The sequence below is a fragment of the Tachysurus fulvidraco genome, chromosome 1, assembly GCF_022655615.1.
Source record: "Tachysurus fulvidraco isolate hzauxx_2018 chromosome 1, HZAU_PFXX_2.0, whole genome shotgun sequence".
In the NCBI taxonomy this organism is placed as follows: Eukaryota; Metazoa; Chordata; class Actinopteri; order Siluriformes; family Bagridae; genus Tachysurus; species Tachysurus fulvidraco.
Genome location: NC_062518.1, coordinates 48294060 through 48320373, shown reverse-complemented (window position 1 = coordinate 48320373; position 26314 = coordinate 48294060). Strand labels below are relative to the sequence as shown.

Genomic DNA, 26314 nt, shown 5'->3' with positions numbered 1-26314 from the left:
CTCTTTCTGCCTCTCTCTCTCTCTCTCTCTCTCTCTCTCTCTCTCTCTCTCTCTCTCTCTCTCTCTCTCTCTCACACACACACACACACAAAACCGGGGGTCAGTGCTGTGTGTGTAAAATATATAAATAAATAGTCTCCCTTTATCTAGTGAGATGTAGGCTGTCCTAGGCTCGAGCCAAGCGTGGTTCCGTTTCCGTGGTAACTTTAACCCCCAGTAACTTGTAATTTACCCTATCTGAAGATCTCGCGAGAGTTTCTGCGCGCTCCTCCTCTGCCGCTGTACACTGCGCTTGACGGACGCGGAGAGATAACCGAAGCGCTCAGCCGGCTCGCGCTCTGCGCAACGCACCGGGTGATTGACGCGCTCCAGACCAAGACGTGCTAATAAATATATTCCATCATTCTTTTTTAATATAAAAAAAGAGTGAAAATAGAAACAAACAACAACTATGATGTCGTTGGATCTCAACCTGCACGTGTTAACACAGGAGCTGTCGGTGTATCTAGAAAACCAGGTTCGGGTCGGTGGGTTCCTCGGCTCCGGGGTCGGGCTGGCGCTCGCGCTTGGCTTTGGTGCCGCCTACGCCTGCTACTACTGGACGTCTGTAGCCAAGGTAACACCGAGCAGCCTTCAGGGTGACACTGATGTGTTCATTTCATGCGTTACATCCAGCAAGGTCAGAAACACGGTATACAGCACGCGCGGTTTGTCTTATTGGGCATCCCGGCGCCGCTCGTGCCAGCACTCTCTTAGTGATGCAGGAGAATCGTTCTGCATGCAATACACACACACACACACACACACACACACACACACACACACACACACACACACACACACACACACACACACACACACTCATCGAGGTCTCATACAAATACACACATGCACGAGTTATTATTATTATTATTATTATTATTATTATTATTATTATTATTATTATTATTATTATTATTCACGGCTCTCGAATGTGATCTGTAAGATCGTTAATGTCACTACGGTCATTATTTCTTATACATGACATTTTTAATAAATCCGATGAATAAACTTCAGGTCGCTTAGTAACCAGCAGCTGATTGGACGTGTGCCGCGCGTGTCACTGTATCATTTACCATATTTCCCTTTAAGCTGCTAATTAATCAGTAGCTCATATTTACCCGGCGCGTGCGTGCACACTTTAATTAGCACGTACTGCTTTGATTGATTGTTCAACACTCCAGTGTTGAATAACTGTTAAGGTGTTAAATCAACACACACGGCATCTAGAGCGATGAAGGAATATCTGCAGCCTTCAATAAACACCGGAAGTGTTGCATTAACTGGCACATGGGGGATGTGGTACTGTAGCTCAGTGGTTAAGGTGTTTGCCTACTGATCGGATCCCAGATCCACCAAGTTGCCACTGCAGGGGCCCTGAGCAAGGCCCTTAACCCTCAATTGCTCAGGTGTATGAACTGAAAAAAAAAAAAAAAGTAAGTCACTCTGGATAAGGGTGTCTGCTAAATGCTGTACAGTAAATCTAAATTCTGCAGTGTTTTTTTAAAATAAAGCCAACGCTGTCGATGAACTCCTAGAGTTAAGTAGTCACTGTAAGTGTTTATGCAACTCCGGGTTTATACAACACCAGGTTGAGCTGAGCTGAGCTTTGTAATGTAGACATTTTGCTCTGGCTCTGTACAAGTCAACGTTCCCAGTTCAACCACTGCTGCTAATACGCTACTTCCGTTAGCTTTAAGCGTGTGTGAGGACAGGTACAGTGCACAGGTACAGTATAGGTAATAATCAGCAGGCACGGTTACATAATCATGGATGCTTCGGGATTATCATCACTAACGTTGTGTTCCAACAGGAAGTGGCTTCATAATAGGTGGAGTTTGTGCTTTCTGAGATGTTTGGTTGTCATGATATATACAGTAATCTTTTAAACCAGTGGCTCCAGTGGAAAACCACAGGGTGGCACCAATGGGGGCTCACTAAACTCTCTGAAGATTGAAATTAATTTAATTTAAAATAAAATTTGCATATTTTTAATATGCGTCTGCCAAAACATAAACGTAAACTTGTTTTAAATGATTTAGTACTTAGCTATGTGCCGACCAATCACAATTCACCACCACACTGCTCCTGCATCATCATCTCATTGGCCGGTGATGGAGTGGATGTGTGGAGTCAAAGTCACCCAAATCCTTAGCAAGATTTATACACAGACAGTTTTCTGCTGGCTCTAACAATACAGCTGCAGAACTGCAGAGCAAACGATTACAGACCAGCGCACACGTGTCATGTGACCAATCCAAACAAAGCCAAGTATCATTCTAAATATCACATACGATGTTAAACTCGCTATCTTTAACCTTCAAGTTACTGGATGCCGCCTGCTTCATATTTCTCTTTAATTCCGGCACCTCTGTTGTTTATAACATTTTGGCTGCTCTCTCTCTCTCTCTCTCTCTCTCTTGTTTGCAGAAACCAAAGCTTGTATCTGGAGGAAAGAAGTTTTATGACTTTCTGAATGAGAATTGCCCCGTGGTGACTGAGACGTATTACCCCACTTTCTGGTGCTGGGAGAGTCGGGTGCAAACTCTCCTCCGGCCATTTGTCACCGCCAAGCCCGGGGTCTCCTACAGGAAGTAAAGTCTTTCATTGCTCTGTAAAAGTAGCAAGTTCATTATTCAGGAGATCTGTATGTCAGGGATGAACTCAGCCATGTTTGTTTAGTAGTGCTGGTGGTATGCGTGGGCAGCAGTGTAAGTTTCCCTAGTGGTCACTGTGACCTCACTGGGTGGAATGGTTTATTTAGATTTGGATATAAAAGTTTACAAACCCCAGTTACAATAGTAGAGTTTGCTGATGTGAAAAAGTTTACACACCCCTTAAATAATACTACAATACTTAAGTAATACTACAGTATATGAAGCAGCATTTGCTTGGAACCAAACGCTCAGTGTTTTAGCTAACAGTTTTGATTTGTGCCAGAATAGACAGGTATTTTGTGATATCTGTGATTCCCTTTATCCTGACTAGAGCTCCAGTTTTAGGTGTAGAGAAGTAATACAAAAAAAAAAAAGCATGCCGCTGCCACCACCATGCTTCACTGTGGGGATGGTGGACATTGGGTGATAAGCTGCCTTTGGTTTAGCACCTAACAATTTTTTTAGAATTCCAACCAAAAAGTTCTACCTTTTTCTTCCGATTAGAGCACGTGACCACATTTGGGTCTGAGGTGAGGTACGTGACCCAGGATGTTGTTTTTTTTAATTTCTTTTCTTATTCTACGATCTTCTTGAGAAAGAGCTTCCATCTAGAAATGTGAAGATCTCATGCATCAGATCTTCCTGCACCTTCTTTAATGTTGCTCTAGGGCTCTCAGCAGTCTTCATGATAAGCTTTGGTCTTGTTCTTTGGTTTATTTTTGAAGCATCATCCGGTTCTTTGTGGGGCAGTGGTTGCTATAGTGATTTAGGCTCTGGGTTCAAGCCCCAGCTTTCCAAGCTGCCACTGTTGGTCCCTTGAGCAAGGAACCGTAACCCTCTCTTCTCCGGTGGTGCTGTATCATGGCTGACCGTGTGTTCTGACTCCAACCTCCAAAGTTGGGATATGTGAGTGGCTCAGCTGTTAAATCTTTCTGGAAAATAAAGATTAAACGCAGCATCACTTCAGGAATTTGCTGTTGCTTCGGTGTCGTTATTTAAAGATGTGCTGATTACACGAATATCATCTCATTAGTAAATGTAAAACAGAGGCGTATTTTTTGTTCACTGTACACGCTTTATTACCCTAAGGTTAATCTTCACAGCTCACTCTCAGGACTGAACAGGGCTTTTGTGCGAGGGATTTATGGACAACACACGGCTCGCAGCATTCTCCTTCAGATTAATGCTCGGTCATTAAGCAGCTTCCACTGGATTTCACAGTGTACTTTTTTTTTTCTTTGTGCAGTTTGCTCAAAGAATCTCATGTCATTACATACATTGTCATTATCGTGGATGTTTATGCACACTGCCATCGTGGTCCTCGTAGCTCTTTTCTTTTAGCTGATTAATCACCCAGGAATGAGCTGAGTGTGACTGAGGAAGTAGTTTTATTGGACTAGCTGAAATCTGATTAGTGGCCTGGTCTGTGTGAAACATCTAGCAAGCTCTGAAGGACTGAAGGACGTTTGCTGTTGTAGCTCAAGGTCATTTGGGTTTGAGCGAATCCCAGATAGAAATGCCTTTGTGTGTGGTGATGTCATCCACTCTGTGTGTGTGTGTGTGTGTGTGAGACTTGGGTGTGAAACCGTATTCTGTACTACTTCTTTAAGCAGTATTGAATTCTTTGTATCTGATCCACTCGCTCACATAACCACTGTGTCAGTGTCACGGTGTCACCAGTCTATTTATTTTCCTGTAATAATGTGAAGAATTAGCCACACATTGTTTTAGCGAGCTCCAGACCTCTAGTAGAGCTAGTTAGTTAGTTACCTAGTTAGAAGGCTACTGTTTAAACGTGCGATACGATGTGTACTGTACTGTACGAGATATAACAGCTGTATTGCGAATATGGACAACGATGACAGGAAGTGAAAATATCATGAATCGATTAAAAATTCTGACGATTTCGTGTCTCGTTGAGGTCACAGTGGTGGGATATGTTCGATTTCTCAGTGTGTCATTCACTTTAACATACACGAAAATAGATGTTAAGAATTAACCACAGAGTCACCTTATATTATACCTCACATCTACAATACCTCATATAACTGCTGCTATCACTGTTCATTCCGTGTACTGTAGAAAATACAGTATGTCCACTGTACGGTGCTGCTTCTGTGTATTGTCTTCTGTGTATTGTCTTTTGTGTATTGTCTTGTAGTGCCCTGTATCATTTGTTTGCACTGTCGCTGTCATTTGTTCACACTGTTTGGACACGTTACATAGATGCACTTTATGTCGCTAGCTTACAAACGTTTCTCATAGCGGCCTGTATTTCTCTCAAAGTTGTTTGTGGGGTTTTTTGAGTTCTGAACTGTCTTGGTCCTACCTAGAGTCTGAAAGGCACTGACTGCCATTTTCAAGTGTTGAGATCTATTTCTATCCTTTTCCTGCTTTATATAGATACTTTACCTTATTACGCAGGTCCATTGGCAGTTCTTTTGTCTTCCCCATGGTGCAGTATCCAGTCGAGTCAGTGCATCACCTCATGAGCTGAGAAACACACTGACTATTTATTGTATGTACAGACACTAATTACAATTAGTCACATGAGCAACTTCCCTTTAATAGCCATTTAAAGCTCCGTGTGTCCACCTGCATGTATATAATGTGGCCAAACATTTAAGGAGATATAAACTCTTGATTAGGTTTGTTAAGGTGACTTCAGTTAGCATTAGGTTTTAAAATGGAGTTAATTTTCAAATAAATGGCAATGTTTTAAAAGGTATGCAAACTTTTGAGCACAACAGTGTATATAAATGTAATATATATGTATCAATACCTATTAATACACAGATTTTATGTGTTAATGGGTTGTTGGAGCTCGTATTTTTGGGTAGTACAGTGAGGAGGATTTTTTATAGACGTGGTATAAAAATGCTGATGTAATTAGCATTTAGTCCTGTGTGTGTGTGTGTGTGTGTGTGTGTGTGTGTGTGTGTGTGTGTGTGTGTGTAGGAGGAGAACAGAGGCTGAGCTCAGACTGCGTATTTAATACCTGCTCTGAAATTCCACCCTGGCTGTAGGCTAAGACAGAAAGCAAACCCAATCTGATTGTCCAGTCATTCTTCTGTGAAGCTGCAGAGTATCGATTAAGAGCCAAGTGTCTGAGCCTGAGAGGCAGAGAGGCAGAAATAAGCAGCAGCAGCACCAGCCATACAGGACACACAGGACAGACAGGACACACAGTATACACAGGAAACACAGGACACACACAGTCCATATAGGACACATAGGACAAACAGGACACACAATCAATACAAGACACACAGGTCACACTGGACACACAGGACACACAGGCCACATAGGACATACAGGACACACAGAACATACAGGACACACAGGCCACGTAGGACATACTGTACAGGACACACAGAACATACAGGACACACAGAACACACAGGACACACAGGCCATGTAGGACATACAGGACACACAGAACATACAGGACACACAGAACACACAGTCCACATAGAACACACGGTCCACATAGAACACACAGTCCACACAGGACACGCAGGACACACAGTCCACACAGGACACGCAGGACACACAGGACATACAGGACACACAGGACACATAGGACAAACAGGCCACATAGAATACATGGTCCACATAGGACACACAGGACACACGGTCCACATAGGACACATAGGACACGCAGGACACACATGACACACAGGCCATTCCATCTACACACAAAGGTCACAGCCATTTGGTGAAATACAGCAGACGGTAAAAGGTCGATGTCTGGTGCTTTGTGTTTGTGCGCGGCCTTATGGGTATTTCTGGCTGCGGTCCCAGAGTGAGATGAAGACACTGTTGTGTAAGGACAGGAGTGAAGGAGGGAGAGAGGAAGGGAGGTAGGGAGGGGGAGAGGGAGGGAAAGACTGATGATGTCAGTGCTCATTGCAGGTTGGACTAAAGCTGTGACAGATTGTCATTTCTCTCTCTCTCTCTCTCTATCTATCTATCTATCTATCTCTCTCTCTCTCTTTCTGTCTGTCTGTCTGTCAATCTATCTATATATCCATCCATCCATCTCTCTCTCTCTCTCTCTCTCTCTCTCTCTCTCTCTCTCTCTCTCTCTCTCTCTCTCTCTCTCTCTCTCTCTCTGTCTGTCTGTCTGTCAATCTATCTATATATCTATCCATCCATCTCTCTCTCTCTCTCTCTCTCTCTCTCTCTCTCTCTCTCTCTCTCTCTCTCTCTCTCTATCTGTCTGTCTGTCTGTCTGTCAATCTATCTATATATCTATCCTTCCTCTCCTATTCTCTCTCTTCTCCTCTCTCTCTCTCTCCTCTATCTCTCTCTCTCTATCTGTCTGCTCTGTCTCTCTCTTCAATCTCTTATATATCTATATATCTATCTCTCTCTCTCTCTCTCTCTCTCTCTCTCTCTCTATCTGTCTGTCTGTCAATCTATCTATATATCTATCCATCTATCCATCCATTTTTCTATCTTTCCTCTCTCTCTCTCTCTCTCTCTCTCTCTCTCTCACACTGTTTACATCACTGCACAACGTGTTATTTGTTCGGTTCAGTAAAACACTTTGTATAGCACATTAGTGTAGATTAACGATCTGGTTTGAACTGGTTATGTTCTCTATAGCAATAGCTCATTCTCTGGGTCTCGTACCGTGGATGCTCCACTCATAATAAACAGATTAAAACATGCTTAATTGTTTTGTGAGGACAAATATAACATTCAGCGTCAGGTCAGGCAGGCCACATGGTCAAGCTCGGCTATCAGCCGATGTCAATTTTCTAACCCCGCCCATCAGCTGATCTGATTCCTAAGCGCGCTATTGGTCCATTTCAAACAGGGCGCCCTATTTAAATGCTTTCGTCAGTCTGTCTGCTTGGCTGTTTCCTCTGCATTGCTGCACCTCCTCTCCTAGCTCCACCTTGGAACTGTGTGTTTAACTTAATCACTGTCATTCTGTTGTCACTGATGCAGGCTCTGGTCTAAATGGGGGGGGGATTTTGTCTGGCTGCTTTCCCAGTTAATGGGAGATTGTCCCCCCACGAAGCTGCTGCTGTTCCCTGACTAGCTTTCATGGAGCTCATGAAAAGGATGGGGAATTCAGAACAGAGCCATACCAACAAATGTAAATTTCATAAGCTTGCAAATAAAAAAATGTAATATTTCAAATAATTGTCTTTATTTTGACTCGAGTGGTCCTGACTGAACTGTGTAAGTGAAGCTTGTACTTCTTCAGGATGGATGATGTTACACTTCTTCGCGGGTTCTACGGTAACACAACGAGCTTCCTTGGTCACCTGAAGTGAGAGAATAAACGTAGCTGGTGAGGAAGCTAATGTTTAACAGGAACTTAATGGTTTCACAGAATATTAAATGTACCTAAAAATGGATAAAAAGCTTTACAGTTAAGAGAAAATAAACACTGTTATAAGGTTGTGCTATTACAGGAAACTAATCCAGGTAACAGGAAGCTAACATCACAATGGGCTGGCTTTTATTCCTTAAGTATTACAGTATAATGGTCATAGTGGCAGAAATGGTACACTGTAGCTCTACAATGTTACATTAAAGACAGAGATCGGTCTTTTGTACAGTTTCCCGGCTCAGATGTCTGACCGAGTTTAATCTGAGTTTAATTTGGACTTGAAAATTCTGAAAAATGGGTTTAAACCCAGGACAAACTTTCACAACAGCAAGCTTAGGGCAGAGAACAGACCTGCTGTGAATTGGACGTCAAGGTTTTCACAACCCTGGGTCAGTACAGTACCTGGTAGAATGATTTTTGCAGCAGTCACAGCTGTGATATGATTCGTCTCCTGTAGCTTTGCACGTCTGTATCCTGAGATTGTCACGTGTTCTTCTCGGCTTGATCTGCGAGATCTGATAGACATGCTAATGCTCAGTAGGACATGTTCAGGATGGTGTTGATGAGCCACTCTGGTATGAAGCTCTGCACTCTAGTCTAAAGTCTCTCACAGATTGAGGCAGTTATTCTAGCAGTGTCTCCATCCATCTCACCCTAAACCAGAACCGATTATACACCACCATGCACCACCGAATGGATTCTAATCTCAGGCTAATCTCATAACCTTGTTTGATACTTTCCCAGAACCTAGCATTTTCTTCTAATAGCAGATGCTGTTTGTTCTTCTGCACTGCTAGGTGTTGCCTTATGAAGCATTATAAGCATTTTCACTCTTGTTAGCATGATATATGAAGAACGAGGGGTTGAATGTTTGTAGGATTTATACAGAATGACCACCGTGGACAGAAGATGATGGGACAGGGTCAAGGTCACAGGACCTTTTGATGATTTATTTAGATGTGTTATGAAAACATTGGATTTTTCCAGGAACAGGTGTATTTATGTTGAGATCATGTGATAATTTAATAATAGCCCACTTCCAATCAATCATGTGATGTCTGATGGCAGCTTGTAGCTCCAGAGCTAATGTGTATTGATTTGGTGTGGTTTCATGTTGTACAGTATAATGGCAATCAAGGCCCACAGCAGGGGTCTTCATGGTGTCTCTTTCAAGGATGGACTTGATTAAATGAGAATTCTCACACGACGAACGCGACAAATGCGGTGACGGGGGATAAGAAGAGGAGGATAAGAAACAAGGCCGTCCTTTCCAGTCAGGGAGAAGAGATAATTACGTTTCCTTGTTTTCCAGGTCATAAATGACTCAGCATTAGACAGTTGCACCACTCAGGTGTCTCCTGTTTTGTTTTGTGTTTCTATGAGTTTTTAGAATGGGTGAGTGTTCCAGATTTAATAGAACAAAAACCCCAAAGAAAAACCCCATTTTCCTTCTGACCGACTGCTGCAATGGGAGCAGCAGGTGGCTTTAGGGAGTGGTGGTGGCTCAACTGGTTAAGGCTCTGGGTTGTCGATCAGTCGAAGGATCGGGGTTCAAGGCCCAGCACAGTTGGGCCATTGAGCAAGGCCTTCAACCCTCCCTGCTCCAGGGGTGCTGTATCATAGCTGCACCGGCACTCTGACCCCAACCTCCTCAGTTGGGGTATATGAAGAAAAGAATTCCACTGTGCTGTAATGTATATGTGGCAATAATAAAGGCTTCTATGCCCCTCGTTCGTTCAATCTTCACCCTTGATTTAGACCCTTGAACCATCCAAACCTTCAGAGCTGCAGGATAATGTGTGTAATATATCTTTCTCTCAAGTGTTTCAGTATAAGGAGAGCACCCGGGAATCAGCAGAGATCACAGCTCCTATGAATGAGTCAGTGGGAAATATGTTAGCAGTGCCAGTGACAGCAGCAGCAAGCTGTTGGATGATCCGTTCGCAGAGCCTAATTTTAGGTCAGAACACTGAAGATTTGTTTGGTGTTGATTAAATCAGTGTTTAATATAACGGCTCTTATTTGAACATGTGTCCTCATGTTCGGGCAGTTGGGCTCGTTTGGGTTTTATTTTTTCCGAGGTATTCAGCAGACACTGAGGTGTTTTGTGTATTTTCAAGGTTACAGACAGATCAGAGTTAGACACACTGTGCATGAGAAAGCTGTTTTATGTAACGGGATATTTTCCATGATGAATATTCTTTGTGGCAGATTTGCATTCTGTGCTACATGTAAATGTGTGTGTGTGTGTGTGTGTGGCAGTGAACTCATCAGAGCGCCAGATGGAGGTCAGATATCTCTGGACTGGTTTGATAATGAAGACAGCCCCTCTCACCCAGACTCGTCCACTCGCCCCACAGTCCTGCTCCTGCCCGGTCTGACTGGAACCAGCCGCGAGTCCTACATTCTACACATGGTGCAGCAGAGCCGAGAGCTGGGATACAGGTGTGTTACAAGCCAACAACCACCCCAGGGGCAGAAACAAGCTGTCTAAGGGGTAGGGGCAGAATTATAAAGATGCCACCTCCTATACTGTACAAAACAATAACCACAAACAGTGTCACCTGGTTTAGTAGAAGCACCTACAGGGCACATTAGGTGCAACTGGAAGTGGAAGGGACCCTTACTCATCACATTCCTTTCATTCGAATGGCAGCCTTTAGGGCACTTAACCTCATTTTCCCGAGCCTATAGGGCAGTCTTTTTGGTACCTCATGTCATTTTCTTGCTTGGAGGGGAAACTATAGGGCACTGCATCACATATACTTCAATGGAAAGGCATTCTAGAGGGCACTTTATAACATTTCCCCCTTTCACATTTTTTACCTTTGAAATGCAGTCTTTTGGGCACTTTATTTCGTATTCTTGATCCTAATGGGCGCTACATTACCTACACTTTCACTGGAAGGACAAGTTAAATGGCATTTTCCCCACACATATTTTTTTTCCATTTAAAGGCAGCCTTTAGGGTATGTAATTACATTTTCTGGTTAATAGAGGAGCCTATAGGGCAGTTCATTAAATTCGCTTCACTGGAACAGCGTGCTAGAAGGCACTCACACTCCATTTCATCAGTGATGTAGCCTTTAGGGCACTTCATTACATTTTCTTCACTTTATGAAGATTTGAAATGAGCTTACAATATTTTTCCCTACATCTATGTATATCACAATGCTAAGCATTCTTCTTGTTAGTGCACTACACTCAACACACATCCACAGGTATTTGATTATGAGAAAGTGCTTTCTACTCATTTATTTTTTTTAAAGAATGTGTGTCTGAACTTGGGAAAAAACACCAAACTATTGCTATTAATAGGGCTTTCTTACAAACGGAGGGTTCTTAGATTCCAAGAAATGCAGATGGAGACATTTTTTTAAAAAAGTCCATTTTCTAATATTTGCGTGTGTTTAAAATATATTTAATGTTTGGTTTGTAAAGATTAAATAATATATTACTGCTAAATATATCAGCGAGAGAGAGAGAGAGAGAGAGAGAGAGAGAGAGAGAGAGAGAGAGAGAGAGAGAGAGAGAGAGAGAGACTGCAGTGGACTAGATCAGCTCTTTTGTAATGCAGCTTGATTTACACAGAGAAAGAGGGGATTATGGGTAATGGGTTGGGGGGGTTAATGTCCACTCAGCATCTTGCAGTTGGAGTCTGTCTGTAATGCTTAATGGATTAACACTCAAGTTCACATACTGTACACACACACACACACACACACACACACACACACACACACACACACACACACACACACACACCAAACTACAAAAAGGTTCTTTAGGCTGTTTAAAACTACAACCTTTTAAATAATAAACAGAACAAAAAATGTCGTCTTTCTCCTTTGCTCGTTTTTCTTCCTCTCAGCTCCGATTCCACTCATTTTCAGTTTGAAACATAAACTTTTTTTTGTTGTTGTTTTTTTTAGATGCGTCGTGTTCAACAACCGAGGCGTCTCTGGCGAGAAGCTGCTGGTAAGTTTGCGACTTCCTTTTCCTCTGAGCGTGTGGTGACAGAGCAATACAGACACATTTAGTCATGACAAAGGTGGGCGGGGCTTAAATGACAACTTCTCTTTTAATGCTTCACCTGACTGATTAGAATAACGTGCTACATAAATAACAGTGTCTCCCCCCCACCTCTCTTCATATTTTCTCGTAGTTAACAGAACAACAACAACAAAAAAATTGCAGCTTGTAATGTTACCATAGAAACCGTAAAGAAGTCTGTCCTGGTGATGTCACCTCACAGAGTCCCAACAATTACACACTGTTCATGTCCCTGTGAACCAGCTGTTGCTATAGAAACACTAACCCATTCATATAAACCTGTGATGTTTATATATATATATATATATATATATATATATATATATATATATATATATATATATATATATATATAAAATGGATCAAGAACTTCTGACCAATCAGAATCCAGAATTCTACAGAGCTGTAGTGTTGTACAATAAAATGTGGTTAAGTGGTTAGTGTGTGTTTTGTTAGCTGCACATCCACCACTAAAGTGTTTACTTGTTCTGTGAAGTGGAAAGAAAGTGGGTTCAACAAAACCAGGACGTGTCGCACACAAACACCTGCTTTATGATAACCGAACAAGAGTGTGGTGTGGTGTGTGTTCTGGTGTTAATGTGTCAGTTCTCGTTTGTTAGTGTGTTCCAGCCTTATTGTTAGTGTGTTAGTTTTTTAGTGTGTGTGTTGATTTTCCAGTGTTATTGTTAGTTTGTTTGTGTGTGTTAATCTTCCAGTGTTATTGTTAGTGTGTGTGTGTGTGTGTGTGTGTGTGTGTGTGTGTGTGTGTGTTAATCTTTCTGTGTTATTGTTAGTGTGTTAGTTTCTTAGTGTGTGTGTGTGTGTGTGTGTGTGTGTGTGTGTGTGTGTGTGTGTGTGTTAAACCAAATGACTACATCGGTCTAAATGAGTCTACACCATCAGGATATATCTATAAGCACGAGCCTCATCAGACTGGTCGTGGAGGTGGTGTCGCCACTATCTTTAGGCCATGTCCACACTAATACATTTAATATTAATAATTAATAACTAATAATACATTTTAATGTATATTTTTCTCTCTGTTTTGGCCTTTGGTCCACACTGAGACGGTGTTTTAAGTCATCGAAAATGTAGCTCTTGGAAGACGCTCTCCAAAGCGGATAAATTTGAAAACACCATCTTCGCGTCTTAGTGTGGACTGTGAAGATGGAGGCTTTTGAATACTATGACGCATTTTTAGTCATGTGATGCAGTCAAAAGCAAATAAACGCCTAGCGGAAATGACGCAGGTCGAAGCTTTACTCATGCGCAGTAGGGGGATGTAAGCATTTTCATACATTTCAGTGTGGATGAGCTTTGGAAAACATTTGAAAACGATAATGTGAACGCAGAGCGTATTTAGACGTAAACTCCGTTTTCAAATATATCCGGATTAGTGTGGACATGGCCTTAGTGATTTCCTTACTGTTACCCAGAGAACACAGTATAGATTTAATTCTGTTGAAGTGCTGTTTCTTAATGTTACACTATCGCACAAGCACATGAAAAAATCTCTGATGTCTCTTGCTCTATCGACCATGTACATGCCCCCAGGTCCCTACACCGATTTTTTTAGAGAATTCTCAGATTTTCTTTCAGACCTATTGGTTAACTTTGATAAAGCATTAATTGTAGGAGATTTTAAAATTCATGTTGATGACGCAAACAATGCTATAGGACTCACATTTATGGACTTACTGAACTCATTTGGGCTTAAACAAAACATCACTAGAGCAACTCCTCGTCTTAATCATACACTAGATTTAATAATATCACCCAGAATAGATGTCACTGATATAGATACCATACCTCAAAGTGATGACATCACAGACCATTACCTCATAATGTACACACTACCTGTAAAACAGACTAACTGTGTCTCATAACATTATCTACTCGGTAGAAATCAAGCCTCGCGTTAGTTCAGGCAGGCCACGCAGTAAGCTGCATCAGCTGCTAATCAGCCGTCCACAGGCACACCAATCCGGCAACGACTTCCGTAATTTCCTTCCTTTAAATCCCCGCCTGCGAGCGCTCCCATGCATCGCCGCTGCTGCGATCCAACGGGGGGCACAGCGGCTTAGTGTTTTGCACATTTGCCACACACCTTCAGGGTTGGGGGTTCTCCGGCCTCCGCCCTGTGTCTGCGGAGTTTGCATGTTCTCCCCGTGCTTTGGGGGTTTCCTCCGGGTACTCCGGTTTCCTCCCCCGGTCCAAAGACATGCTGGGTAGGACGATTGGCCACAGTGGCCTGGATGCGCAGTTCCTCTCACGATCCACCTTGGCAAACGCTCCGCAACATGCTCGCGCCGCACACCGCACTCACCCGGGGTGACGCTTCCCCTGCCGTCTCCACTATGGCTAGTGAATATACAACATGCTCGTTGTCATATTGTCCGGCAGGGGCGTATGGCTCAGCAACAAGCTTTGTTGCGACTACGCCGCAAGCCATCCCACGGCGACGCCTCCTCGCCATCTTCACCAGGTAGTGGACACCAACTCCGTCAAAAGATAAATAAATAAAGCCGTTTGACGGTCCCCCTGTAGCACTAACACACGTGTGCTTGGCGGGGAGCCCCGGTGCGAAGCTGCTCGTGGGATTCCAAAAATAAATAAATGAACGAATGACTAACCTTCGGCCAGCAGCACGCTCGCCGCGCTCGCCCTGGGTGACACTTCCCCTACCGTCTCCACTATAGCTTAGTGGGTATGCAACATGCGTTGTCATATTGCACGGCGGGGCTTATGCATTTCAGCGACAGCTGTCGCGATTACGCTGCAAGCCAGCCCGGGGCGATGCATCCTCCACATCTCCACTGGCTAGTGGACCCTAACTTTTATAGTCCATCACGCGGCGGGGCCCCCGGCCTCCCTCTTCCCACGACCCACGGTTATCTCCGACCCAGCCTCGCACACCGCATACCGCCCGGTCGGCCAATACGCCTGATCGCGTTTTGCGGTCCCTACGTCATGCATCAGTTATGTTGGGGGGTCCCCCTCTGACATATGGTTTTGTTTTGGGGGTCTATTCATTCCCCAGCTGATTCCTTCCTGAATTTCCTTCCTTTAAATCCCAGCCGTCGAGCGCTCCCATGCATCACCGCTGCTGCGATCCAATACCGTCCTCCGCCCCTGACTCCTCCAGCCAGAAACTCTCGTCGGCACCGATTAACCGCTACACCAAAAAAAAAAAAAAAGGCAAATTCGGTTCTGATTCTGAGCAAAAAGGGGGTCTATTCATTCCCCAGCTGCTGCCTCCCCGCCCCATCCATGCATGCACACGGACAGGCGCTTGGGAAAATTCTCCCAGAACAGAACCATCCCGCCAACACTAACTGTATGCTCTCATCCTTCATTTACGAAGTGGTCCTGACTGAACTATTATCCCGACCACTAAAGACAGATTCACAAATAACCTGCCTGACCTGTCTGGACACAAACCCTTAAACACAAACAATCTAGATGTAATGACTAACAGCATAGGCACTATATTCACTCGCACATTGGACACAATCCAATTCAATTACAGAAGGTTAGAGATAAAACACTTGCACCGTGGTATAATAGTTATACTCACACCCTCAAGAAGGAGACCCATAACCTCGAGCAAAATTGGAGAAAAACTAAATTAGAGGTTTTTAGAAATGCGTATAAGGAAAGTATGTCCACCTACTGTATAGACAGGCTCTAAAAGCTGCCAGGGCTGAGCAGCTGAGCAAACTCATAGAAAATAACCAGAACAATCCTAGGTTTTTATTTAGCACAGTGGCTAGATTAACAAAAAAACAGTTCAGTAGTGAGGATTTTATGAGATTCTTCACCGGTAAAATCGAAAATTTCAGGAATTAAATGGGTGACGCTCAACATATGAGAGCAACTAGTGACCCAGTCTCACCTAAGGCTCTAGACACACAGTGCTTTACAAGTACAAGACAGGAAGAGTAAGATAAACTTATTACTACAGCTAAATCAACAACTTGTTCACTAGACCCCATTCCAACTAAATTCCAACAGACTTATTTCACACCTTCAGTGTATGTCTAAAATACTTGAAAAGGTTGTGTCTGTTCAACTGAGCTCCTTCTTACAGGAGAACAATATCTTCGAAGAGTTTCAATCAGGTTTCAGGCCCCATCATAGCACAGAAACTGCACTTGTGAAAGTCACAAACGAGTTGTTCTTAGCTTCGGACAGAGACTGTATGTCCCTATTAGTTCTACTTGACCTTAGTGCTGCATTCGACACTATAGATAACAACATTCTCCTAGATTGCTTACATAATTACACAGGTATTCATGGATAGGCTTTAAGTTGGTTTAGATCCTTTCTATCTGATCAATAACATTTTGTAGGATTAAATGGTGAATCCTCCAGTTTATTACCAGTTAATTATGGGGTACCTCAAGGATCAGTTCTAGGACCTCTGCTTTTCTCGATATACATGCTTCCATTAGGGAACATTATTAGAAGACATGGGATTAGTTTCCACTGCTATGCTGATGATACACAGTTATATATCTCATCAAAACCAGATGAAATAGCCACAGTGTCCAAATTAACTCAGTGCCTTAGAGAGATAAAAGACTGGATGAGCTGCAATTTTCTGTTGTTAAACTCTGATAAAACAGAAATACCACTTATAGGCCCAAAAACCAGTGCACAGAAACTCTCACATCTCGCACACTCTCACTTCTATTTAGAGGGATGTACTGTTACTAGTAGCTTGACAGTGAAAGACCTGGGTGTTATATTAGACAGCAACTTGTCTTTTGAAAATCATATCGCCCATACTACAAAAACAGCCTTCTTCCACCTTAGAAATATTGCCAAGCTAAGAAACATCCTGTCTGTATCTGATCCTGAGAAGCTAGTTCATGCCTTCATGACCTCTAGACTGGACTATTGTAATGCATTACTAAGTGGTTGTCCTGCATCTTCAATAAATAGGCTACAGTTAATCCAAAATGCAGCTGCCAGAGTTCTCACTAGGACAAGAAAGTATGACCATATAACCCCAATTTTATCATCTTTACACTGGCTACCTGTTAAGCTTAGAATAAATTACAAGCTGCTGCTACGTACTTACATACAAAGCTCTTAATGGTTTAGCTCCTATGTATATAACTAGTCTTCTAACACGATAGGACAGATCACTGGTGGCGACGAAGCGTGGTGTAGGGACAGTAGGGACAGTAATCTCACCCTCAACACAGACAAGCCAAAGGAGATAATAGTGGACATGAGGAGGGAGTGGAGAACTCATCAGGCACTGTTCATACGAGAGCTTAAAATATAGAGGGAGAGCAGCTTCAAATACCTTGGAGTCCACATCCGTGAGGACCTCAAATGGACACTGAACTCCACCCAGCTTGTTAAAACGGTACTACAGCAACTGTCCTTTCTGAGGAGGCTGAGGAAGTTAGGCATGACACTTAAGATCCTCAACAATGTCTACAGCTGTTATTGAGTGGCTTTACAGTGTGATATGGCAGCACAACTATGAGGGACCACAAACATATGCAGAGAGAGAGACTCCACTGCCCTCTCTGCAAAACATTTACCACTGCAGAGCCCACAGGAGTGCTGCCTCCATTTTAAAGGATCCCACTCATCCCCAACATGGACTGTTCACACTCCTCCCCTCAAGACAGTGGTACAGGAGTGTGAAATGCAGGACCTCCAAAATAACAGACTCATTCTTTCCCTCAGCAATTAGACTCTTGAACAGAAGACATAGACTAGTTTCATCTATCTCATAGATCAACTGAACTAAATTGCCCCCCTCATGTTGCACATTTGTTAATATTACTGCTGTTATGTCAAGTAGCTGCATCTCACTGCATACTGTTAATTTTAATGGCATTTCTATCATTATCCACAGTTTCAATCAATTCGTACATTGTTCATGTTACTGCTGCATTACCGTCTACAGCGGTATTCAATTTTTGCACATATTACAGTAAATATATGTGCGTGTATATGATGTCAACACTCAACACTATACACTTGTACATACAGATAGTCTATATTTCTGTATTTTCATAGTTTATCTGCTGCATAGTTTGTTCTTATTTTTGTTTTATTTTTTACAGGCCCACCACCATGTTTCACAAATGGCATAATTTTATGACGCTGGAATTCAGCATTTTCCTTTCTCCAAAAATAACGCTTCTCATTTTAAAACAAAAAGTTTTATTTTGGTCTGATAACTCCACAAATTATTTTTCCAATAGTGCTGTGGCTTGTCCACATGATCTTTACCAAATATCATGGGCAACATTGTTCTTTTTGGAGAGTAGTACCTTTCTCCTTGCAATTCTGCCATGCACATTGAGGTTGTTCAGTGTTCACCTGATGGCAGACTCAAACATTTACATAAGCCAAAGAAAAAGTCCTTTAGTTGCTTGTAAGTTACCCTGCATTCCTTCTGACCCAACAGCCTGTTACCTGTCTTGCTTTTGGAGTGATCTTTGTTGGTTAACCACTTCTGGGAATGTACCAAAAGGTCCTAAATTATAGAACAGGGCCACAGAAGCCTTTATCGACACATTTTAAAACGGAATTATTTTCATCACATACCCCAACTGAGGAGGTTGGGGTCAGAATGCAGGGGCAGCTATGATACAGCACCCATGGAGCAGGAAGGGATGAGGGGCTTGCTCAAGGGCCCAAAAGTGGCAGCTTGGCTGTGCTGGGCCTTGAACCCCGATCAACAACCCAGCGCTTTAACCAGTTAAGCCACCACTCCCCAAATTTCTTCCATTTGTACAGAACCTGTGACGAGTCTAAAATCTTGAGAGGATTTTGTAACCTGTTCCAGCCAGAAGAGCAACAATAACTTTCTGAAGGCCTCAGAAATCTCCATTACTACTGTCATTTTTCTTGAAAATTCATTTGTACAGTAATTGAAAGTTTTACTGACAAACAGTGGATTTCTTCTTAAAAAGAATACCCATAGCAGTCAAGTGGCTAATGTACAAGCTGCTGTGTGAGAACAAAAGGCTAAGATTGACAATTTGGAAAACCATATTCACTGTAAAAATGATTGTTCCTTCCTGAAGAACAAGGGTAGGGATTCACTGGCTAAAATTAGACAAGGTATGTTGGCAGTTTGGTTACAGCTTTCTGCAAATCACCCCATTATTGAAACCCAAAGAACCCACTCACCATACTGATCACTTTACCTAAAACAAATTCCAATTCCTTCAACTAAGCCATTTTTCAATATGGAATTAGGAGATGGAAAGAAAAATAAAATTCAATGGGAGCTTCACATTGAAAATCTCCCACCAGCCATGAAGACAGATTTCTCATTTTCTAGAGTAAAGTCACAGCTTTTAATCTTTTAAGACAAAAAGGACAGCCAATCACCCACAAAAGTTAAATTCTATACAGGAACAATATTTTAAGTTCAGAAATCTAAAACATAGTATGCCCTCAAAAGGGTTTCAAGTGTAAATTAGAGGCAGGGATGCACATGTTGAATTGGCCAACTCTATGGAACTTGCTTGAACAGTCAAGACTCTAGGAGTTCCCCCATTTGTACCCAGATGACCTTGCACAGGTAATTTTATCCAGTTCTTACAGAATGTGCTTGTACATTAGCTGTGTGCAACATATGTAGTGATGTAACCTTGTTTGGATGAGAAAGCAATAAAAAAAAACCCAAGAAAAATGTATTTTATAAAAATTTATTGAAGCATATGAAGTCATTAGACTACCAAGCATTTTCCAGAACCATAACTGGGCCAAGGCTTACTTCTTTCACTAGCTGCAGACCTGCAAATAAAGTACAATTTTAGCAAGGCACAAAAAAAAAAAAAAAAAAAAAAACCCAATTCCACAAATACCTTGCTCTGATGCCAGGTCATGGCCCTTCCTCCCAGCACAGCTACTACTGCAACAGCTACATACCAGGTCAGCACCATATGCAGCGGTCCATCTAGGAAGAAACAGTAGTGGGTTAGTCACTGCTTATCAGCAAAACCATTAGAATAGTACAGAAACATACCCATTGTTGAGGAATGAACAAGCCTTGTGCTCAGCATCAGCAGGGACAGATGCTGCAGTTGCCTTTAAAAGGCATGCAATGTAAACCTGGTTTAAAAAAAAAATATATATATATAAAATAATGTTATTGACAGCTCAACATGGCCATCACCCCACCCAGACAATCATCACCTACCATGCTGCTGTTCACTTGTTGAAACCTGAAGGCCTCCAGCTGAAGTTGCAGTTTAGATGCTTGAGTTTGAGGCAAGAAGTGAGAGCTGGAGTGTGTAAGCTTGGCATCAATCATGCACCTAGAAGGATTTACACAGTTAAGGCTTTCTTGGTCAGCTTGCAATGCAAGAAGGAGAACTGCACTCACCCATAGTTCTCAATGAAGGAATATCTAGGGATTGCATTGAGGTCAGGGACAGGGGTGGCCACACAGCTGTCAACAAGGACACGCAGGGGTACGTGGTTGAACTGCAGTACAGAGGCCTCAATGTTGATAAGCTCACCCAGGTAGTACTGGTTGGACGGCCTTTCGGAAGTCCAGTCAGCTATAAAAAGAAACCATATTAGTACCACTCAAAAACCATCTAGAGCTCAACTGTACTACTAGGGATACAAACCCATCATAAGCCTTAAGGAGAAAACAAGAAGTTCCTCAGCAGCTTGGGCAGAAGCATATGGGATCCAAGCAGGCATAAGAGGATTGCTGCTCACATTGTGGAGTCTGGAAAGCATTCAAACATGATCAGTAATTTGTATAGCCTCCCAAATATCTAAAGCTGTTGGGGTTTGGTACAGAACTATACCTCAGGTAGTGACACTCAATTGAAACCTTAGTAGCAGCAACCCTTTGAATGGGAGTACCACTTAAGGGCACTGAAGTCATACCAAGGGAGAAGATATAGACCAGCTCATTTGAAGTCACCTGAAAGGAAACAGTTTAAGAAAGGCCAAACAAGCTTAAAAGCCAAACCAAGGGATTAGGCAACAGGATACTTACAGTCAACTTGCTGTTGCAGCCATACAGAGCAGATTCAAAGATGAAGACTTGAGAAGAAGCATCCATCCCCCTGGCAGCACAGCCACCCAGGGAGAAAGCAGCAATATTGAGGGGTGCATCAGTTCCAAACAGATCCCTTCTCACCTCTACACGCACTGCAGTCTCATTGCACTTTACTGTTACACCCTGGGCAGGAACAGGATCAGACTGCCTTACAAAGTGCACTGGCGCTGGTGGGGTTGGGATTTGTGGTGCTGCTGGAAAACGCCAAGTCACTTTTTTTGCTGGTTGCTGCACTACTTGCTGGCTTTGAGGACCTGAAGGATTTTGAAGCTGCACTCCAAGTGGGACCACTGCAGGGCTTCCAGCTTGTGGATCCCTTTGAAGCCATTGAGAAGTCAACCCATTGTTCACTGGCACCGAAGGATACCCTGAATTGTTATGTTGAAATCCAAGAGGAGCTAGAATGGCTTCTTTTAGTGGCCATTGGGCTGTTGACAACCCAACTGAAAGCAGCAGCACAAACACAACAACTTCCATTTGGTTGAAACCCATTGCTGTTGACAGACAATTGCATGCACAATAGAGTTGGCAGACAACCTCCTCTTTATATGGTGATTTAAGCACGACTTCAAAGGTTTCTAATTATCCTAATGTTCTTCTGGGCCTGTTGAGTTACACATTAGGCTGCCTGATAGAAGACAGCAATTAGAAGGTCACCTCCTCTGTATTTGATTGGCCAAGAGCTTAATTGTATTAATTGTCTCGACTACATGACCTAGATAGGCAATTTGCTAAACTAAAAAAAAGAAATTAAGTTGTAGACTCTGATCAAGAGCTTGCTTAAAAAAAAATTCAAAGAAATGAAATGTTATACTTATCATAATGTACATACTTATCAAATGTTCAATGATGGAGACTTGATTGCAAAAGTCTTAGTAGCAATTACAGCTCTAGGGCTATCCAAGGAAAAACATTCACAATTAGCTTTATGGTTTCTATTTTGTACTATCTTTGAATTGTATCTAATCGGGCTGTAATGTGGCAGCAGCACAGTCATGAAGATACAGGTCAAGAGCTTCAGGTCATTTTACATCACACACAAGAACAGGGGAAAGTGTGATCTCTGTGACTTTAATCATGGCATGGTTGTAGGTGCCAGGCAGGCAGGTCTGAGCATCTCAGAACCTGCTGATCTCTGTTTCACACAAAACATGTTTGATTGTGTGACGAATCTGGATGTGGAAACATCTTAAGTGATATCAGAGGATAATGGTTTTAGTTGCGAGGAAGGATATAGTAATCATATAATCACTCTTTACATCCATGCTGAGATGAGAAAAGCATCTCAGCATGCACAAAATATCAAACCTTGAGGTGGATAGGCTACATTAGTTGAACACCACATCATGTTCTGCTCCTGTCAGCCAAGAGCTATAATCTTAAGCACAAGCTCAAACAAACTGGACAATTGTGTGGTCTTTTTTTGCGTGGTCTGTCCAGTTTGGATGAGCCTGTGCCCATCATATGGTCAGTTTCTTTTTTTAGGATGACAGGAGTGAAAAGGGATTGTAGCACATCCACCTCAAGATTTGATGTGTGTTCCGATATGCTTTTCTGCTTCTCCTAGTTTATTTAAGTAACTATAGACATTCGGTCCACTCAGACCAATATAGATATCATCCTTTGATAACCCTCATCAACAAGCTGTTTTACCCTCCATTCACAGTATGTTTTAGTTTATCTCTTCATTCTGTGAAAACTCTAGAGACTGTTGTGTGAGAATTGAGAATTTACGTCATGGTAACGAAACTCCTGGAATTTAGTGCCTGCCCTCTCTAGACTTGGCACAGGACACAGACCTCTTCTCATCAGACCATGCAGTAGAGCAAACTGAAATAATTGATCAAATACTGACTTATTTTCTAGTGATCACCATAAAGTAGGACTAATAAACATCATGTAAGTAAAATCCCCTCACATGTACTGGGGGACAGATAACCAACCGTTTCCCAAGTAGTGAGATCAAAAAGTAAATACTTGAGAAGTTCTCAAAATAATCTTACTGTAATTAGACCAGATCAAAATGCAAAAGAAACAAACAAAAACAGTTCCTAAAGTTTGGGCTTCTGAACATTAGATCACTTGCACCCAAAGCACTTGTTAGGGGTCAAGCCCCGAAGGGGCGTAGACACCTATTGTTATTGTCGGTTTTCTTATTATTATTCTTCCTCGTCTGCCATTGAAGTCAATGGCAGCCCATAGAACCATACGTAGGAAAGTTATGTAATTTGGCACACATTTAGAGGCCAGTCTAAGAAGTTACTATAGCAACTTTGGTGTGTCTAGCTTAAACCCTCTAGCGCCACCAACAGTCCAAATCCAATTATGTTCATGTTCATAACTGCTGACTCGTAAAGCCTAGAGACAAAAATTTTGCATATTTTGGATCCTTTGCTCATGCCGATTCGAATGCACCATATGACGTCATTTCTGTCATTAATATCTTTCCGCCTAGAAACTCCTCCTACACCGTTTGTCCCATTTGCATGTTTTTTGGTATGTAGCATCTAGAGACACCCGAGACAAAAAGTAATCAAAAGCTTTTTGATAGACCAATGCCTTCTCGTATACCGTGGCAACATACATGGTGGCGAGCACGCCAAAATGGACGTGAGGCTGTATCTTAGCAAAACTTATGCATGCGACACGAAACTTGGTATATGTCATTATGGTCATGACCTGAGGGTGCATGCAACGTTTCGTGACAGCGCCACCTAGTGGCGATGAGACCTGAAAAACAATGGCATATGGCTACGAAACTTGGTATGGTACATCAGCGACATGTTCTGAGCGCATCGGATCGGCTTGACCCCGGTATAGCTGCTTGCAGCTATATTTGTAAATGAAATCATCTTAGAAAATAGCCTTACTGCACTCTGCCATACCGAAACTTGGATTAAACTTTCTGTGTTATTGTTAGTGTGTTAGTTTTTTAGTGTGTGTGCGTTTATGTTCCAGTGTTATTGTTAGTGTGTCAGTTTGTGTGTGTGTGTGTGTGTGTGTGTGTGTTAATCTTCCAGTGTTATTGTTAGTGTGTCAGTTTGTGTGTGTGTGTGTTAATCTTCCAGTGTTATTGTTAGTGTGTAATATTGTTAGTGTGTCAGTTTGTGTGTGTGTGTGTGTGTGTGTGTGTGTGTGTGTGTGTGTGTGTGTGTGTGTGTTAATCTTCCAGTATTAGTGTTAGTGTGTTAGTTTTTTAGTGTGTGTGCGTTTATGTTCCAGTGTTATTGTTAGTGTGTCCGTTTTTTTGTGTGTGTGTGTGTGTGTGTGTGTGTGTGTGTGTTAACCTTCCAGTGTTATTGTTAGTGTGTCAGTTTGTGTGTGTGTTAATCTTCCAATATTATTGTTAGTTTGATTGTGTGTGTGTGTGTGTGTGTGTGTGTGTGTGTGTGTGTTTGTGTGTGTTTGTGTGTGTTTTAATCTTCCAGTGTTATTGTTAATGTGTTAGTTTCTTAGTGTAGGAATGTACAATAGGAATGGTGTCATCCCACTGGAAGTGGTTCACCTTGAAACTGATGCCAGACTTGTGTGTGTGTATTTGTGTGTGTGTGTGTGTTTGTGTGTGTGTGTGTTTGTGTGTGTTTCCAGACTCCTCGGACGTACTGTGCAGCGAACACAGAGGATCTGGAGATGGTGATTAATCATGTCAATAACACTCATCCAATCGCCCCCATCATGGCTGCTGGAGTCTCTATGGGAGGGTAAAAATGCATCACACACACACACACACACACACACACACACACACACACACACACACACACAATATGATATACAACAAAATTCTTATTATAAACATAGCAGAAAATCAGAACATCAATCAGAATTTACTTCTGTAAAAGAAAACGAAGAAAAACTGAACACTTCATACACTACATACACTCACTTCATACACTACTACTATGTAGTGCACTTCTTTGGGGATTAGTGAGCTCAATCCCAAATTAGACAGGAAGTGCACTATAAAGGGTGTAAAAGCTTTTTATTTCCTAAGCCTTGTAGGGATGTAGTGCACCTCTATAGGAAGCAGGGCACTAAATCCCAAATTACACACGTGTATAGGGTGTGAAATCCATTATGTTGTATATTTAGTGCACTTCTATAGGGAATAGGGAGCAGCGCAGGAGAAAGTCATACAGTAGCTCATACTGCATGTATACGTTAAACTGTAGCCTGCTAGTCCTGACGCGGCTAATCGTGTTCATAATCATAATCACAGCACAGAACGATTTGTTTGGCAGATCAAGTGTTTGTTCTTATTGAAGCAAACTGTTTATATACCGGGTGTTCCCGAAGGTCGACTGTTCCGGCGCTGATGTATGTGACAGCGCTGCAGAAATTCTGCACATGTTCCTCTGTCCTTGTTTATTCTCCCGCTTCACGCTGAAAGAAGAACGACATGGTGAAATCCGTTTCCACAGACTCAGCATCTGAACACGCAGGATTGAAGAGCTGGCCCAGCATTCTGTCTCCAAAGCACACACACACACACACACACACACACACACACAGTCCGATCTAAAATAAATCATCACTCTGTTGTTCTTTCAGCGTGTTTAAGACGTGTGTTTTTCCTTCTGTTGATAATCTTACACTGATTTTTAGTGTCGAAGATAAATCTGAGCTGCTTTGTAGATGAACAAACACTCGGAGCGTCTCGGCATCTTTTCTATGAACATGTCACCTGTAGTATTGTACAGAAAAACAGAAATAGTGATGGAACTCTATTTTCAAAAGTCCTGATTGCCAAACATCTACAGTACATGGACACAATAAAACAGGAAGGAAACTCCACATTTAGAAAAAAAAAGTGAAAGGTTTAGGGAAAGTGAGTGAGCTTTAATTTCTACGTAGAAGGTTTTACAGTCGTCCTGTACGTTGGCTTTAAAGGCTTGTACAGTACAGAGTGCTAATGTTGTTGTTCCTCTGCAGGATGATGCTGGCGAACTATCTGGGTCGTAAAGGTAGCGCTACGTGTCTGAAGGGTGTGGTGGTCTTCTCAGCTGGCTGGGACGTATTCGAGTGCACCGTTTCCCTGGAGAAACCTCTCGATCGCTTCCTCTTCAACTCCTACCTCACCAGCTGCCTGCAGGCCTCCGTACACCGGTACACCAGGACAGCATGAGCGTTATTATCCTAAAGTAGCAGTGC

General features: G+C 42.4%; 2 protein-coding genes across 2 annotated transcripts in view; one reads left to right on the top strand and one right to left on the bottom strand.

Annotated features, from left to right (window-relative positions):
- The first annotated feature begins 245 nt into the window (after positions 1–245).
- The window catches only part of abhd3 (abhydrolase domain containing 3, phospholipase), a 27446-nt gene continuing 1377 nt past the window's right edge, over positions 246–26314 (top strand). The window contains exons 1-6 of the mRNA XM_027134235.2: positions 246–616; positions 2470–2633; positions 10309–10491; positions 11979–12024; positions 24752–24864; positions 26096–26269. Of these exons, the coding sequence (XP_026990036.1) occupies positions 452–616; positions 2470–2633; positions 10309–10491; positions 11979–12024; positions 24752–24864; positions 26096–26269 (845 nt within the window). The 5' untranslated portion in view covers positions 246–451. The remainder of the gene's footprint in view (positions 617–2469; positions 2634–10308; positions 10492–11978; positions 12025–24751; positions 24865–26095; positions 26270–26314) is intronic.
- Positions 19775–21695, bottom strand: LOC113635011 (zona pellucida sperm-binding protein 3-like). The gene is made up of 8 exons (XM_027134234.2): positions 21101–21695; positions 20907–21025; positions 20721–20824; positions 20471–20648; positions 20285–20402; positions 20111–20196; positions 19950–20041; positions 19775–19878 (listed from the first exon to the last, which is right to left on the bottom strand). The coding sequence occupies exons 1-8, from the start codon at positions 21653–21655 to the stop codon at positions 19817–19819; spliced, it is 1314 nt and encodes a 437-aa protein (XP_026990035.1). The 5' UTR covers positions 21656–21695; the 3' UTR covers positions 19775–19816.

What these genes read in the sequence shown, in the direction of transcription:
- LOC113635011 (XM_027134234.2), bottom strand. Translation starts at nt 21,655, where the DNA reads ATGGGTTTCAACCAAATGGAAGTTGTTGTGTTTGTGCTGCTGCTTTCA. An exon ending in GCTGCAACAGCAAGTTGACT is followed by an intron (nt 21,026 to 21,100) that starts GTAAGTATCCTG and finishes GTTTCCTTTCAG; the next exon opens with GTGACTTCAAATGAGCTGGT. An exon ending in TGACCTGGCATCAGAGCAAG is followed by an intron (nt 19,879 to 19,949) that starts GTATTTGTGGAA and finishes CTTTATTTGCAG; the next exon opens with GTCTGCAGCTAGTGAAAGAA.